General features: G+C 51.2%; 1 protein-coding gene across 1 annotated transcript; it reads left to right on the forward strand.

The window, feature by feature from the left end:
• The first annotated feature begins 3,235 nt into the window (after positions 1-3,235).
• Positions 3,236-10,693, forward strand: UFM1 (ubiquitin fold modifier 1). Its single transcript, XM_037057688.1, has 6 exons — positions 3,236-3,344; positions 3,420-3,476; positions 5,261-5,318; positions 7,117-7,156; positions 8,129-8,161; positions 9,276-10,693. Coding segments are annotated over exons 1-6 (258 nt in total). The 5' UTR covers positions 3,236-3,342; the 3' UTR covers positions 9,344-10,693.
• Positions 10,694-15,129: the final 4,436 nt, after the last annotated feature.

Here is a 15,129-nt window from a genome sequence, read left to right on the forward strand (position 1 = left end):
CAGACTGGGAGCCATCGGAGGGAGGAGGTTGGGGGGCTGGGCGAAGGGACGGAGAAGTACAGGTGGGTGGTTAGAGAATGGTCCTGGGGACGTGGAGTGCAGCCTACAGGCGGTGTTGTGATAGCTGTGGGGGGGGGGGGGGCCGGCCGGGAGCTTGAAGCCCGGGCGAGGGGCCCCTCTGTATAGTACGTGAGTTTCTAACCACTTTGTTGTGCATCTGAAACGAATGCAGAATAACATCGAATGTAAACTGTAACTAAAAAATAAAATAACTGGTAAGAATTTTTATAATGAGGTAAGCAAGTCATTTTTGTCCTTATATACATTTAAATTGCTGCAGTGATTGCTTCTAATTTATGTTTTCTTGCAAACAGGATGTTGGGATGTTTCACGGACATCCCGCTCGTTCTTGTGTGCTGACCCTGTGCCCTTCCGAGGCCATTTCTGTCTCCGCGGGGCACTACCTGGATCTCTTCCGAAACACGTTAGGCTGTTTACGCTGTTGGTTGTCTTAAAATGTTACATTTTCCAATTACCTCCTAAAATCCAGAGTTTGCTTTTGTTTACAGTCATTAAATATACTTTAGCACTTTAACTTTTCAGTAAATAATAAGGCCCTTCTTTTGTTATATTTGCCAAGTTTTGCTACATGCCTTAGCAAACTTAAAAGAACTAAAATATTGAGTGTAAATAAATCCACTTGTAGTTTCTTTTCTTGTTGCAAGAAATATAAAACTCAGAAGGCTCTAGAAATTATGCAATGACCCAAAAAATGAACACATGGGAGGGGACTGAATTGGGAGAGCATTCTAAACACGCAGGAACGGGGCGTTTCCAGCATCTTCCGGGAAGACCGCGATTCCCCTTTTGTTCTGACACACGCATCACGTTGATAGTTTCTGCAGAGGCAGCAGACCCGGACACTGCAGGCCCACGGTGGCAGGTGGGTCCTGCTTTCACTGCTTTTTACACACACTCTAAAAACTCTCTGATCAAACTATGTTCTTCTGTTTAGGGTTTGCCATATGCTTCTACACAGGAGCAGAAACAAAAGCATTGAAGGAAGACGGGAAGGTTGTTCAAACACAGAGACGAGGGTCGGCTGGCCCCGGCAGGTGTGACCAAGAATTGGCTGCTGATCTGTGACCCCTCCTCGAACTCACTCGCAGGTGGTGGAGCAAGAGGATGTGAAGTCTCAGAAACAGAGACTGTTAGCAGGGGCTGTCGTCTGTGCACTGCTAGGTGACAGCAGGCAAACACAATCAGTGTTCTCCTTACAGCTGTCCCCAAACATCACAGGGGCACGAAGGCTACAAAGCTGATCCCCAAATCTATTGATCAGCATTTGCCTCCGTCTCTTTCTACGTGTGGCAAGAATCGCACCTTTAAAAGGGAAGAGGAGGCCTGTCGGGGGCACGTTGGAGCCTTACCTTCCATAGTCAGAATCAGTGCTCCCTCTGGGGCCATGTGGCCATAAGGAGTAGTTCCGCTGCAGAATCACGGCCCAGATGAAGTTCCCACTGCAGTCACTTCCCTGTTCCTCTCTCAGAAATCCGCAACCTTACGTGTTACAGAAAGTCTGATCTACACCCACAGAGAGAGGAATATTATTCAGTCATAAAAAAGAAAGAGATCTATTTGTAACAATATGGAGGAAACTCAAGGGAATTATACAGAGTGAAATAAGTCAGAGAAAGACCAACACCGTATGATCCGCTTACATGTGGGATCTTTAAAAAACAAGCTCAGAGACATTAAGAACAGAGTAGTGGCTGGGGGGATGGGTGAAGGGGTTCAAGGGTAACAACGTCCAGTTACAAAATAAACAAGTCATGCGGATGGGTGTCATGTGGAGGAAAAAATCTCACGTCTTGTTCTAAAGATTAATCACGCCTCCCCCTCAGTCTGATGCCCACCTGTTTCCAATGGTTCTCAGAGAGAGTGCTGCAGACACTGTGAGAAGGATGCTTATTTCCTAAACACAGATGCTTAGATTTGTAATAAAATTTACAGGACAGAAGTCTTCTTTCCCTCGCTATAGGAGAACTCCTGACCTTTCTGACCACCCCTGACCTTTCTGACCACCCCCCCCGCCCCGCCCCCCCTTGCTTCTAGCTCCAGGGCTTGGAACATGGAAGGGATGAAAAACGTGTTGCTCAACTGAATAAACGTGGCTGGTGATCAGCAGACAATTGCCCTGGTTTTTCCCCAGCAGACCCCTAAACCCGTGAAATGCCCTGTGAACGTGTCGCTCTCCCCAGCTGGACCTCGCAGCGCCCAGTACAGGGATCTTCTCAACAACCTGATAACCCTCCTGAGGAACTTAAACAGACATCAGTATTGCAGAGTAATGTGTGAAGGGGGGGAAAAGATACGAGAAGTCTAAACGGTATCACAGGATTGGGCTGCCGGAGACGCAAATACAAATGCCAGCAATTTTCAACTTTTTTCATCTCGTGGCACACATACTAACTACTAAGATTCTGTGGTGCACCAGGACATGTTATACTTTCTGCCAATATGACAAAAAATTTAAAAAATAGGTATAATTTTGATTCATTCCCACCATTTAGCTATTGCTGTTGGCTGTCGTCATTTTTTTATTTGACAATCTATGGGAAAAGAGGACAGTGACTAAATAGTCAGGTGCTGCATGTTGTAAAAATTCTTGCGAGTCCCTGACCAGGCCTAAGCACCGTAGGTTCCATCCCGGATCAGGGCACATACAAGAAGCAACCAATGCGTGCATAAGTAAGTGGAAGGAGTCGATGTTTCACTCTATCTAAAAAAATCAGTGAAGAAATATTCTTGCAACACAGTGGTTGAAAATCGCTACTAATACAAAAGTGGAGTATCTACTCCAGGTTCTGGAATTTTCCCGGCCCAGGTTGTCTAGCAACCTCGAGAGCGTCGCAGCCCCGCCCTCGTCACGCCCTCTGACCACGCCCCTAGCCACGCCTCTGCTCTCCACCTGCGCCTCCAGCACTCAGACTTCCGCCCCCAACGGCCAGCTGGGTCCTACAGTCCTACAGTCCACATTTGTGGTGCCTGACAGAAATACGGCAGCAAATAACTGCTTTTAGAAAAATCCTCATTCCATACAATCCATATGTCGTTCTCAGGAGAGTAAATGCAAAATCAGTGGGTATTTGTAACTCGCAGTCTCCGCCTAGACGAGCATCCGAGGCCGATTCTCAGGCAGTGCCTTGGACAGCAGCACCTCTGGAGGCCCCCAGCGTGAAGGGAGACGTGGACTGAGTGCGAAGGCGCTTCCGGCCCCGCGGCGGAAGCGGAAGTGCGGCTTCTCAGGAAGGTAGTGGATCTGCCCAGACCGGCTCCACCATGTAAGTGCTGGTCTGCAGCCGGGCTGGTGGTCGATCCCAATGCTGACCTTAACTCTCTCTCGCTCTCGTCCTCAGGTCCAAGGTTTCCTTTAAGATCACGCTGACGTCCGACCCGCGGCTGCCATACAAAGTGTGAGTATATCGACCGCGGGGAGCTGAGTAGGGCCGGCCAGGTGGAGCCTGGCGCCCCGAGCAACTGCCACCCGGGCAGTCCGCATCCTTCCTTCCCCACGCTTCTGGGAGCCTCCCGGGCCCACCCGGACTCGAGCGCAGATCCCGGCCGGGCGCGAGGGTGCGGGGCGCTGGGCGCGGGACCTCCCCTCGGGGCTGACTAACTGGGGCGGCGGCGGGTGGAGGGTGGGACGGGCGGACAGTGAACCGGGCTCTGAGAATGATTATTGGGATCCTCTAACAGCTCCTGTCCGCGAGCGATTAGAAGGGCCTTTCCCCGTTGAACAGCTGTTGGAGGAGGGAAGAGGAGACGTCCCCGTCCAGGGTCTCAGATTACTTGGACATTTACTACTGTTGGGGGTGTGATACTTGCCGTGTGTGAGAACTTAGCCTTACCACCTTATCCAGAAGGGAGTGATGCGCAGAAACAGGGCCTTTTATCCGCGCAGGGCCGTGTTTATCCTTGACCCGGAGCACGGGTCTAACCTGCACGTTCTAACCTGGATACTCCACTTGGACCTTTACATGGTTGTGGGTGAACGGAGTGGAGGCCGTTGCAGCTGGGAGGCATGTGTTGTGTGGTCGAGGTCGGGTCTGCAGTAGGATTTTGTGCGTGGTAAATAGTGATGAGTTGCCAAGTAGTTAGTACCGTGGCCCCCCTAATCGGGCAGCTGTGGTTGGCTCCCTGACTTTGCGACCTGGGCAGCCTCCTCACCTTTCCCTGTCTTTATCCGTTTGTCTCCACGCGAATCGCTCCACCTATTACATGTCATTTTCACACACTCCCTTATGAATAACCACGTTCTCTTCTTACAGCTGATTTACCCCACTATTTCTTCTTTGAAAACGTGTCTTTGTATTCACTGATGATTGGCTTCTAAACTTTCCCTCTCCCCCATGCCTTACCCAGCGTCTTTCCTTCTTACCCAGCTTAGGGGCTTTGGTCCATCTGGGAGTCACTTTCCTGCACACACCCTCAATTCTAGAATCGTGCCCTGCCTCCACCCAGGCCTGAATGCTCCTGGAGAAAATGATGGGTTTTACATAAACCCGATGACTGTGCTCGGTAGTAGCCATCAGTCTGCTGCATTTCCCAAATTTGCTTGTTTTCCTCTGAAAAGAGTTTTTAAAATTTATCTTCACACTTCCTACAGTTCTTTTTCCTGTGTCTTTCAAGCCATCAGGGGACATGTCTCTCGTCTTCCCATCCCATCTGCAAAGCTACCCCATCTCTGTAAACCTGAGGTTTGTCTCTTGTCTCGTTGGAGCGGACAATGGCTCGACTCAAATGAAAGCGAGTTGCGCCACTTTTCTGATTGGGTCTGCCTCCGCCTTTTTTTTTTTTTTTAAGATTTTATTTATCTTTAGAGGGGAAGAGAAGGAGAGAAATATCAATGTATGGTTGCCTCTCGTGAGTCCCCCGCTGGGAACTGGCCTGCAACCCAGGCATGTGCCCTGACTGGGAATCGAACCACGATCGTGTAGTTCGCAGGCCCGCACTCAATCCACTGAGCTACACCAGCCAGGGCTGCCTCTGTCTTTTGAGTGGAGCTGTGGGCACCATCTCTGCGAACAGGCCAGTTGCCTTTTTTAGTTTTAGAGTTAGTGACTGACATGTGCAGTCAGAATACACGGCGTTCAGACCAATAGACGGATTTGTATGGGTCTGCTACAGTAGCTGTTGTGGGAGACAAAAGAGCTTTAAAAAAATTGCCTTTTTAAAACATTCTTTTTACTTCTTGCAGACTCAGTGTTCCTGAAAATACACCTTTCACAGCCGTGTTAAAGTTTGCAGCAGAAGAAGTAAGTGTGGGAATCGGAACCACTGGTGTGGAATGCAGTTGGGCAGTGTGCCCCTCACTTTTGACTCTGCACTCACTTTGGACACCCCCCCCCCCCCACCGTGTGGCTTATTACTGGGTTAAGGCTTCCACAAAGTTACGCTCTGCCCTGGTGAAGCAGCTCAGCTGGTTAGAGTGTCCTCCCGATACACCAGGGTCATGGGTTCGATCCCCCCATCAGGGCACACACAGGAAGCAACCAGTGAGTACATGACCTGGTGGAACCAGTCAGTGTCTGCCTATCTCTCTCCCTTTCTCCCCCCTCCCTCCCCCCTATCCCCCTCCCTTCCCCCTTCCTCTGTCTCTCTAAAACCAATACAATTTTTTTAAAGTTAAGCTTATTTGCAGATTAATAAGTAGAATGAAATTAGGACTTACATAAGAATGAGTTCAACAAATTGACGCATCTATTCAGTGGAACCATTGAAAATTAAAGGAAATTCTTACTGAACTTGAAAAGGTTTGGTGATATGTAAACTTCTTAAAATAGCAACATGTCACCATAATGACATGTAGTCTGAATACTCACATTTTTACTACTTTTGATTCTAGAATTGTAATATTTTAAATATCACACTTTTCAAATTTTTGTGTATGGACTGTCAGTAAAATTGTTGTTTTTGAAAGTGTCTAGTTTATTAAAATATTTTGGTTTTCTGTTTTTAAGAAAAAAACATTATCTTTAGAAGCATCTATAAAGCACCACTTTGGACCCGACTGGGAGCCGTAGCTTGGGTAGAAATAGCAGCGTGACATGGGAGACAGCGTGGCCACTTTAAATGTTATTAACTATCTGCGTGTCGTAGACTAGCCTCTCAGTTCCTCTGTCCCTCAGATCTCTTGGTCTAATATAAGTAGACCTGTGTGTATAATGCAGTTCACTTACAATAATATTTGATAATTACTTATGTAACATAGCAGCTCAGTTACAGTGGGAATAGCTGTTTTTCTGTGCTGCGGTTGTTTCCTGGTGCTGTTTATTAGGCAAAGGCATGAGGTCCCCTTCTGTAGCCTGAGGATGAGAACACGGGCATGCAGCTGGACGTGAACTGGCAGGCTTGCACGGCCGCACATGTCGGTCAAGTTCTACTCCAGCGACTGGCTAGTGCGCGTCTCGGCGCTGTGCACTGAGGGGGCTGTGGCTTCGAGGCCGCAGTGGGAAGGCCTTTCACCAGGTGACACCACAGAGACTCTCAGGGGACCCAGAGCCAACTTGACCGGCCCACGAATCTGTGGGTTTAAATCCCTCGCAAAGTTCTCGTCATAAAAAGCAGTGAACTTTCCCAGCACATGGCTGGTTAGCTCAGCTGAGCAGTGAGCTGTCAGAGCCTGAGAAGCCGCCTCCGTCGTGGCTGTGAGACTCAGGGAATCCGAGGAAGAAAGGAGATGAGAGCTGCTGACCGTGAAATGCGCGTTGCCTGGAGAGAGTCGTGTGGGGATTCAGGGTGGGAGGAGCAGCTAGTGTGTTTTACTGGTGCCGCCCCCCCCCACCCCCGGTTGCAGCTGCACAAAAACCCGGTTGGTTGTTTTTGTTTGTTTGTTGTTGACAGTGAGTAAAATGTACATTTCACAGTCACAACGAAATGTATTTATGGGACAGTGTCGTATTTTTTAAGCCAGTTACAGTGGCACTTTTGGGGATGATGCCTCTTACCCTAAACGATGAGTCGCGTGTTAGAATGATGTGCACCCTCCCTGCTAAGCTACCCACCCTGGATAGAGTGTGTCTGTGTCTAAAGTCTGTTTTTTCTCCCCTTTAGTTCAAAGTCCCTGCAGCCACAAGTGCGATTATTACAAACGGTAAGAATTCATTTTAATACTATGTCTTACATCAGAACTATAGATATTATGCAAAAAGAAGTCAAAGTAGTTAAAATTGGCTTAAATGTAAAAAAGCCTAAAATTTACATCAACATGAAGGACATACATAACTGAAAACACGAGGTCAAGATTATTGTCCACAGTTACCTCTCTCTGGATTCTTCATGCTTTTCGCAGCAGCAGAGCGCTGTGTATGTCCTCTGTCCTGTCGCTTCCACCAGAGTGTTACTGACAGTCACTTGTATTTACCGCGCTGTTTTGAGTGAGTGACGTTGGTAAATGCTTTTAGAATCACTAAGTTAGGAAGGAATATGCCTTCGCTATACCTTGTCTTCTCTCCTCATGAAACCTGTTACCTGCTGGTAGGTGGGAGTAAGGTTTTTGTCCGCCCAGACACCTGACCTCCGAACCACCTTAAAGCGCAAGGGACAGTGCTGTGGGCGGGCCCGGCGGGCCCGGCTCCAGGAGAGACGCCGCAGCGGGGGGAGACCGGCCACACGTCCAGAGCACCCTGATGGTTCCTGTCACTGGCAGGCGGCTCCGTACCAACCAGACAATTTCTTTTTCCGGGGTGGGCTGCAGCCGTCACACCGACATGGTTCTCCATTGGGAGGAGAGCTGGCCTGCTTTCTGGAAGCCTTTAGGTTCATCAGAGCTTTGTCAACTGTTCACGGGTGTCTGTGGAGCTTGCACTCAGTGCCTGTGGGCGCCCAGGCCTTCGGAGCCGCAAGCCAGCAACACCTCTGCGCATGCCTGTCCTTGCGCCTCTGGCACAGAGACCCCCTCCAGGGGGTGGGGCGGGGGGAGCCGTCGTGCACCCGCAGCAGTGAAGTGTGCCAGCGGGTCCTTCACCTGCATTGCTGGCGTCTGGTGTTCTCGGCCAGTCCGTTGTTGCCGGGGGGCCGTGTCAGAGGCAGAATAACCTAGACGGCCTTGTCATTTACCTTCTAGATGGGATCGGAATAAACCCCTCGCAGACTGCTGGTGAGTGCCCGTGCGGAACCATGGGAAGGGGGGCAGGCGGCATGTGGACCAGGTGGGGCTTCACCGGGACGACAGCGGGTTTTCGGGGCTGTGTGCCAGCCTTTCCCCACGTGTCTGAGCAGGAACTTGTGCCGTTACACGTAACATCCCACTTTGTGTTCCATGGTGCGGACACCAGAGTAATGAGCATCACAAGGAGCGACGCCGCACAGAGAGTCAGAAGGGGAGGCTGTGCTCCCGGGGACCCGCGGCTCCGCCCCGCCCTGCAGGGCAGTGGGGACGCGCAGGCACAGTGCCCGCTGGTCAGCCGTCCAAGGTGGCCTCCTGGGCGCAGAGGGGCCACGCACCAAGGTTCTGGCTAGAAACTGGGCCTAAGTGCGCCTACTGTGTAGTGGGCAGTCTCCTATCTTTAAGTGGACCCTTTTTGGCTGTTGTGATCTAACTAGAATCTTGAAATTAAGCATGCATTACTAAAAGGTTACCTTGATCTCGAGCAGTATTTAAAGTACTTCTGTCTTCGAGCAAAGTTATATTTTCCTTACAGATCATGGGGTTGAAATTTTTGGAGGGATTTAAAATTTTTAATGTTTCAAACTTCAGTGTTTTAGGTGTATGGTTTTAATGACTTGAAAGGGTTATTCATTGAAAATCATGAGGCACTTTGCAGTGCAGACGTCTTTTACCTAGGGGTTAAGGGTTTTGTTCTCCGGCCCTAGAGATCGCAGTTTCTTTGCATTGTAGTGGAAGGTGCCGGTGATGGGACCCGGGCTGAGTTGGACAGGTCTCTGAACCTGGGTCTCCTGTGGTAGTGAAGGGTTGTGATTGCCTGTGCTTGAGTATTTGGTTGTGCACCGAAGCCAGTGCTGGCGACTGAGCAGATTCCCGTTGTGACGTGCGGGGTGGACCAGTCGGTGTGCTTGGGGCAGGCGTCCTTACTCGGGGTGTTGGCAGGCGCGGGGAGGGGCGCAGAGTGGGGCCTGGAAGCCTGGACTCAGGTTCTGATGGCGTTTGTGCTGTTGGGCTTCCTCTGCGCTGCTCTGTTTACCATGTGTGGGAACTGTTGGAATTACCCGTTTTCCGCACACCTAACCTGATGCTCTGTTTGTTTGTGTAGGCAATGTTTTTCTAAAGCACGGTTCAGAGCTGCGAATTATTCCCAGAGATCGCGTCGGAAGTTGTTGACGCCCTCCACTCGGAAGATAGGATCGCCTTTCAAAGCAGAGACTGGTATTGTTGCAGAACTGAAATGAGCATTTAAACACTGAAAACAGCGACAGTTGATAGCAGTGACAGGTGGCTCTCTGCCCCTCCCGTCGCTGCCACTCCTCATGGGGGGAGAAGGGGGAGCGTGTGCCTGCAGGGTCCAGTCCGCACCCAAGGTCTTGTCTCTCGCGGGGTCTTGTTCCTTTGGGGCAAAAGGACTTCCCGCCGTTTTTATTTTACTGGAGGGTGCTTCCGGTGATTCTCTGAGGACGCCGGGAAGGTTAAATTGATTAAATCTTTCTGTTTGTCTCTAGGTTAAAATTTTAAAAAGATCATGGATCATACATGGCAGGTTGCTGGGCAGGATCTGACTTGCAAACTCAGAAATATGTAGTTGAATTCTTAAGTATATACCACGTACGATAAAGGATGTAAACGTATCAGTGAATACTTAACTGCCTTCACTGTTTATCATTTGGGTGTTTTGTAAGTTTCAAGCTCCGTGTGTTCGTATAAATGTTAACTTAATAGCAGAGCCCACAATTAATTGTGTCCGATCCAGCCCCCGTGTGTAAACCGATTCCCCACACCGGAGTTTTAGGTGTGATCTTGGAGAACCCAGTGCGTGTAATGGTCAGAACTGAAATAAAGTGGAAGCACCCTTCGCTGAACTGTGTGCTCCGGTGCCAGTGTCTTCCAGTCAGAGTCCAGAACGGGAGTTGGGGGCGGGGGGGCGGGGGGGGCAGTCTGGGTTGCCTTCCGGAAAAGACCACAAAGAAAAAAAAGATCCCGGCACTCCCAGCAAAGCTCTTGAAAAGGCCCCTGGGAAAGGCGGATTCACTGGACTCGCAAAGGCCTGAGTTCAAGGAGATGAGCCACATGGGGGAGGGGAGCTGTGGAGATAACGAGCGGTGCTGCCTTGGGGAGCACGGTGTGGAGGCTGAGTGCGGGCCTGGGCGTCCCGGGGTTTCGAAATTCCCTGTCTGAGGACCTTAGGAGGGGCGGGCAGAGCACCCCAGGGTGTATTCAAACCTCCAGCCGGGAAGGGCCGGCTGCGGTGAGCTGGGCCTGGTGCTCTGCCCGCTGTGCGGCAGGTGGTGAGTCCTTGCTAGTGGCTCTGGAGTCCCTGAGACCAGCGTCACGTGGGCATGTCTCTACCGCCCCGTCGTCTGTCCTCAGTTTGCTGGGGCAAAGGGTTGGGAGACGTGACAAAGTCCGTGAGTGACGTCGGTGTGTGAGCTGAGTGTGAGCAGTTCACCAGGTGCTTTTGTGTTTGGTAAAGGAGCCCCGGGATTCTGGGTTGTGAGGGAAACGGGCTTTGCCGGGGTAGGACAGTGCACTTCTGACGTTGGGAGGTTCTTATTTCTATAAACAAAATCTGATGCTCAAATCCCCCGTGGTCCTTCACAGTATTAGCCCCAGTCAACCAGCAGTGTGTGAGTACCCCTGCCCTGGATATTTGTGTTTAATTTAGACACACACACCACACACCACCACCACCACCACCCCACCCCCGTTTCCAGCACAGAATCTGCCTGCTACGTGAATGAGTTTATGCTGTCCTGTGCCTTCAAGTAATTTAATATTTTTCTTTGGTTTGAAAATTTACTGTAGTAGGTTCTTAAAAACTTTTTCTTAAAGAATTAGACATTCTGTTGTCAAATAAACGTGACCTGTAAGTTCTTCGTCTGGCACGTGTTGCATTGTTTCTTTGAATGTGTCACTGACATGCGGTTTCTTACGGAAGTACATTTTGTTGGGCCATAAACCATGGTTTCTGTTCTTTACTGTTAAAACTTTTAATAAGCACACCCGTTAAGCCAGTGCATAACAAGCAAAAAGGGGGGAGGGCAAGTGTGTACTTCCAACGCCAGCCGATGAGGCCACAGCGATCGCCTGGGGAGCCAGTCTGCGCCCGAGTGACGGCGGTCAGAGCCGCTCAGGGAACTGGAAGCGCAGACTCCCGGAGACCACCGAGGGTGCCCGCTCTGGCGGCGCATCGGCGTCTCCGTCCGCAGAGCGCCGTCCTGCGGGGTGGCTGTGGCTGAGCGCGGTGAGGCGGCCGCCCTGCGGTGCCTCTGGACAGAGCGAGGCCTGCGGAGCCAGACAGTCCCTGGGGCAGGACCCTTTCCGCCGCCTGGCTCCGGACCCGCTCGGTGCAAAGATGCCCCTTGACAGTCTGATGCGCTCCCTGGGGGCGGAGCTCCTTATACGCGCAGGTCGAGCGCTTTTATGGTTCTTGGCCAGTGTGACTCGGCTGGAGCATCCTCCCGTGAACCAAAAGGTCATGGGTTTGACTCCGGGTCAGGACACGAGCTTGGGTGGCGGTTTGGTCCCCGCCGGGCCCATCGCAGAGGCAGCTGACCCATGTCTGTCTCTCGTGGATGTTTCCCATCCTCTCCGTCCCCACCTTCACCTCTCTCTCAAATCAGTGAGCATACCCCGACTAAGAGTAAATTTAAAAAAGAAAAAACTGGTTCCGTGAGAGAAGAGTCAGTGAGAAGAAACTCAGTTCTGCTAGGCCTCCCTCCCCAGATGAACGGACTAAACACACCCACCGTGTCTCCTGCCCAGGGCCCTCGGAAGCATTCATGGACTTTGACGGAGCAACTCTAAGTTGGCTGATGGCACGTTGTTCCCAAATCTATTTGTAAAACTGAAAATTACGTGCCTAAATTACATACGCATGTGTGTGGTTTATGTGTATGTGATCCGTGCATGTAGTTCATAAGTATGTCATTCAAATGTATCGAACATCTGTGTGTGTAGCATTTTGATACTTTCACTTATTCTTCACAGTTTTGCCAGATTATCCTCATTCTACAGAAGACAGAGGTTCACAGAGGCTGAGGTTTGAGGCTCGGCCCTTGTTTGGCTTCGGAACCGTCCACGTCCTGCCGAACGGCCCTCGGGGCGCCGAGTGCAGGTGCAGTGACCGTGGCAGTGGGCTGTGCACGGGCATGAATACGGTGAAGGTTCATGGGGCAGCACGTAGAAACCAGGCAAACAGGTGGTGAGGGCTCTGGCCCTGCCCCCGCCCCCAGGGCAGCACCAGGGCGGCATCGGGGAACAGTCTGCTTTCCACTCGCGTGTCTTGCAGAGGGGGCCCCGGGAACCTGCCTCCGCAGCCACGCCGCCTCGGTAAGGCCCTGCACCTCCGAAACCCTTGGTGGCTAAGGGCCGCTCTCCACAGTCAGTGCCAGAGACGGACGCGTGGCTGTTGACCAGGCTGCTCAATGAAACCAGGAATTGGAACGAACGGTCTCACGAGGCCCAATCTGTCCCGTCTGTCGGCCTCGCCCCCAGGTCTCCTGAGTCAGCTGTTTGGGACTCACGAGGTCCTTCCCTTTCCCTTCCCTCGGGAAATGAGTCACAAAAGTCTGTTGGTGCTTTTCACAAATGCGTGCCTCAGGGCCGTCCCGCTGTCCCATTGAAGCCCGCCTCCACCATGTGTTGTGTCAGAGCCTCTGGTCCCCTCTGTCACGCTGCCGTCGGAGCCGCAGGTGCCGTCTGCAGTTCCACGCGTCAGAGCCCAGCTGACAGGCAGTCGGACGTTTGGAGACTCGAGGCCCGGGCGTGGTTCAGAGCCTCCTGTGCCGGAGTCCTTCCCGGTTCACACTGCAGCCCCCTGCTCCGCAGTCTCTCCTCGGGCCACCTCCTCGGGCCTTCGTGCCTTCTCTCTCTCCCCGGGTCCGCCTGGGGAACCGGGACTCGGTCTTCCGGGTCCAAGTCATCGGCCTGTGCCGTGGCCGAGCAGAGTTAGGTGTCCAGCTGTCCCAGCAGCAGTGGCCTCTTGTGCGTTTCCTTGTTGCAGCACCTGTTCAACATGGAGTCTCCGCATTTGTCTCTGACGTAAGCTATAAACCGTGTCAAACCATTAAGTTCATGGCTGCTTTGCCCGTCCGTAGGGGATAATCAGTACGGACAGCACAGAAGAATGAAAACTTCGAAAGTTGCAACTGTCTGTGACTCAAATGTAGTAACGTCTTTAGGCAGAGTATTTGATGAACCAACATACTTGTGTTTGTCACCATTTTTTGTATCGGGATTTACTCTATCAGCAATGAATTAATCACACCTCAATTTAAAGCATTCTCCCATTTTAACAAATACATAGATACTAATTAGCTGTATCATGGATATTGCTAAATACTGGAGATGAATTGTGACTAAAACTCATTCCCCTTTTGGGGGCTCCCTAGAACATACACATACCAAAAACAGCAAAATCAACCAAAGAACTAATTGTATAGAAGTGAAGGTGTACATCAACTTTTTTTTAATGTGCTGGGCACAGTGCTAGGCATTTGGTGTATATGACCTTGTCTGACCCCTAATCTGGCCATAGAATGCTGGTGCTCCTTCCTTCTCTCCGGCTAAGGAGGCCAAGTCTCAGGTTCATGCAACCGAAGTCAGCATGAGGTCGGCTCCCACGAGATCACAGAGCCCACCCTGTGCATCGGTGCGTGTGCGCCGTCATTTCCCCAGAATTGCATCACGGGTGTTGTCCCAGAAGGAGGGACACATGTGGAAGGGCCCTCAGACTCGCCATTGGACTCTCCCGTCGCCTCACTGTGCCAGAGGAAATGGACATGCAGCGGTCTCCACACACACACTCGGGCTCTCTTAACCCATCCACGTGTTTGTAACCACAGAGAATCGGGAACTTGGAGGAGCAGGCGTGCGGCTCTGTCGTCCGTCTGCCTTGCTACGCGGATGACGCTGCGGTACTCCTGTCACCGCACACAGAACACCGGCCAAGGCCGGCAGACAACCGAAGAGAGCCGGTGTCTGGCATAAATCTCTGATTTCCTGGCAAAACCCCGTAGCGATGTAAAAGCTGTTTTTGAGAGCATATTGAGGTGCTGCATCATGTCAATATTTGTGGGGCTGCGGGACGCTGGGTTTGCTCAACTAATTCATAAACGCACAATTTGCGGCCGACGGCTGTGTTAGAAGTAAGCCGTGGTGTTTGTTGTCAGCGCCACAAACATGCCGCGGTCCTACGTGGAGATGCTGGCCTGTCGGATTTCCTGGGTCAGTCCTCCCGTGGGACTGGGCCTCTGCGTTCTCCTGGGGGCGTTGGTTTTGTGGGAATGGAGTACGAGGGACAATGAGTGGGTGAGTCGGGCACAGAGGTCTCAGTCCTCAGTGACTGCTGCCGTAACCTGCGTTGTGTGCGGGTTCTCTGTTTGGCCTACACACGTCTGTGGGGTTATTACATCATTTTAATGATATTTTTTAAACATTTATTTATTTTTAGAGAGAGGAGAAGGGAAGGAGAAAGTGGGAGAGAAACATCAATATGTGGTTGCCTCTCATGTGTCCCCTGCTGGGAACTGGCCTGCAACCCAGGCATGTGCCCTGACTAGGAATCGAACCAGGGACCCTTTGCTTCACAGGCCTGTGTTCAATCCACTGAGCTACACCAGCCAGGGCTGAATCATTTGTGTTTGTCCTCTTGGTGTGTGGGAGGGAAATGCCTGGCACTTTGAGCCTCAACCCTAAAGTCTTACCAAGGAACAGTCACCATTCACATCTTTCTTACTAAAAAGAGCACACAAAAAAACGAATGCACACGGACAACTAATACTGAGCTTTTCCCACGCGTTGGGCACTTTATGGTTTGTGTTCTTATGTAATCCTCATTGTGGTCTGTGAAATCAGTAATGTGGGGTTCGGTCACACTGTAAGCTGGAACTTTGGAAGACTTTTGGTAACTTCCCCACGGTTACACAGCAAGCGTGTAGGAAAGGTGTGAGCGA

This window comes from Sturnira hondurensis, unplaced genomic scaffold, assembly GCF_014824575.4.
Source record: "Sturnira hondurensis isolate 20B ecotype Veracruz unplaced genomic scaffold, ASM1482457v3 Scaffold0009719, whole genome shotgun sequence".
In the NCBI taxonomy this organism is placed as follows: Eukaryota; Metazoa; Chordata; class Mammalia; order Chiroptera; family Phyllostomidae; genus Sturnira; species Sturnira hondurensis.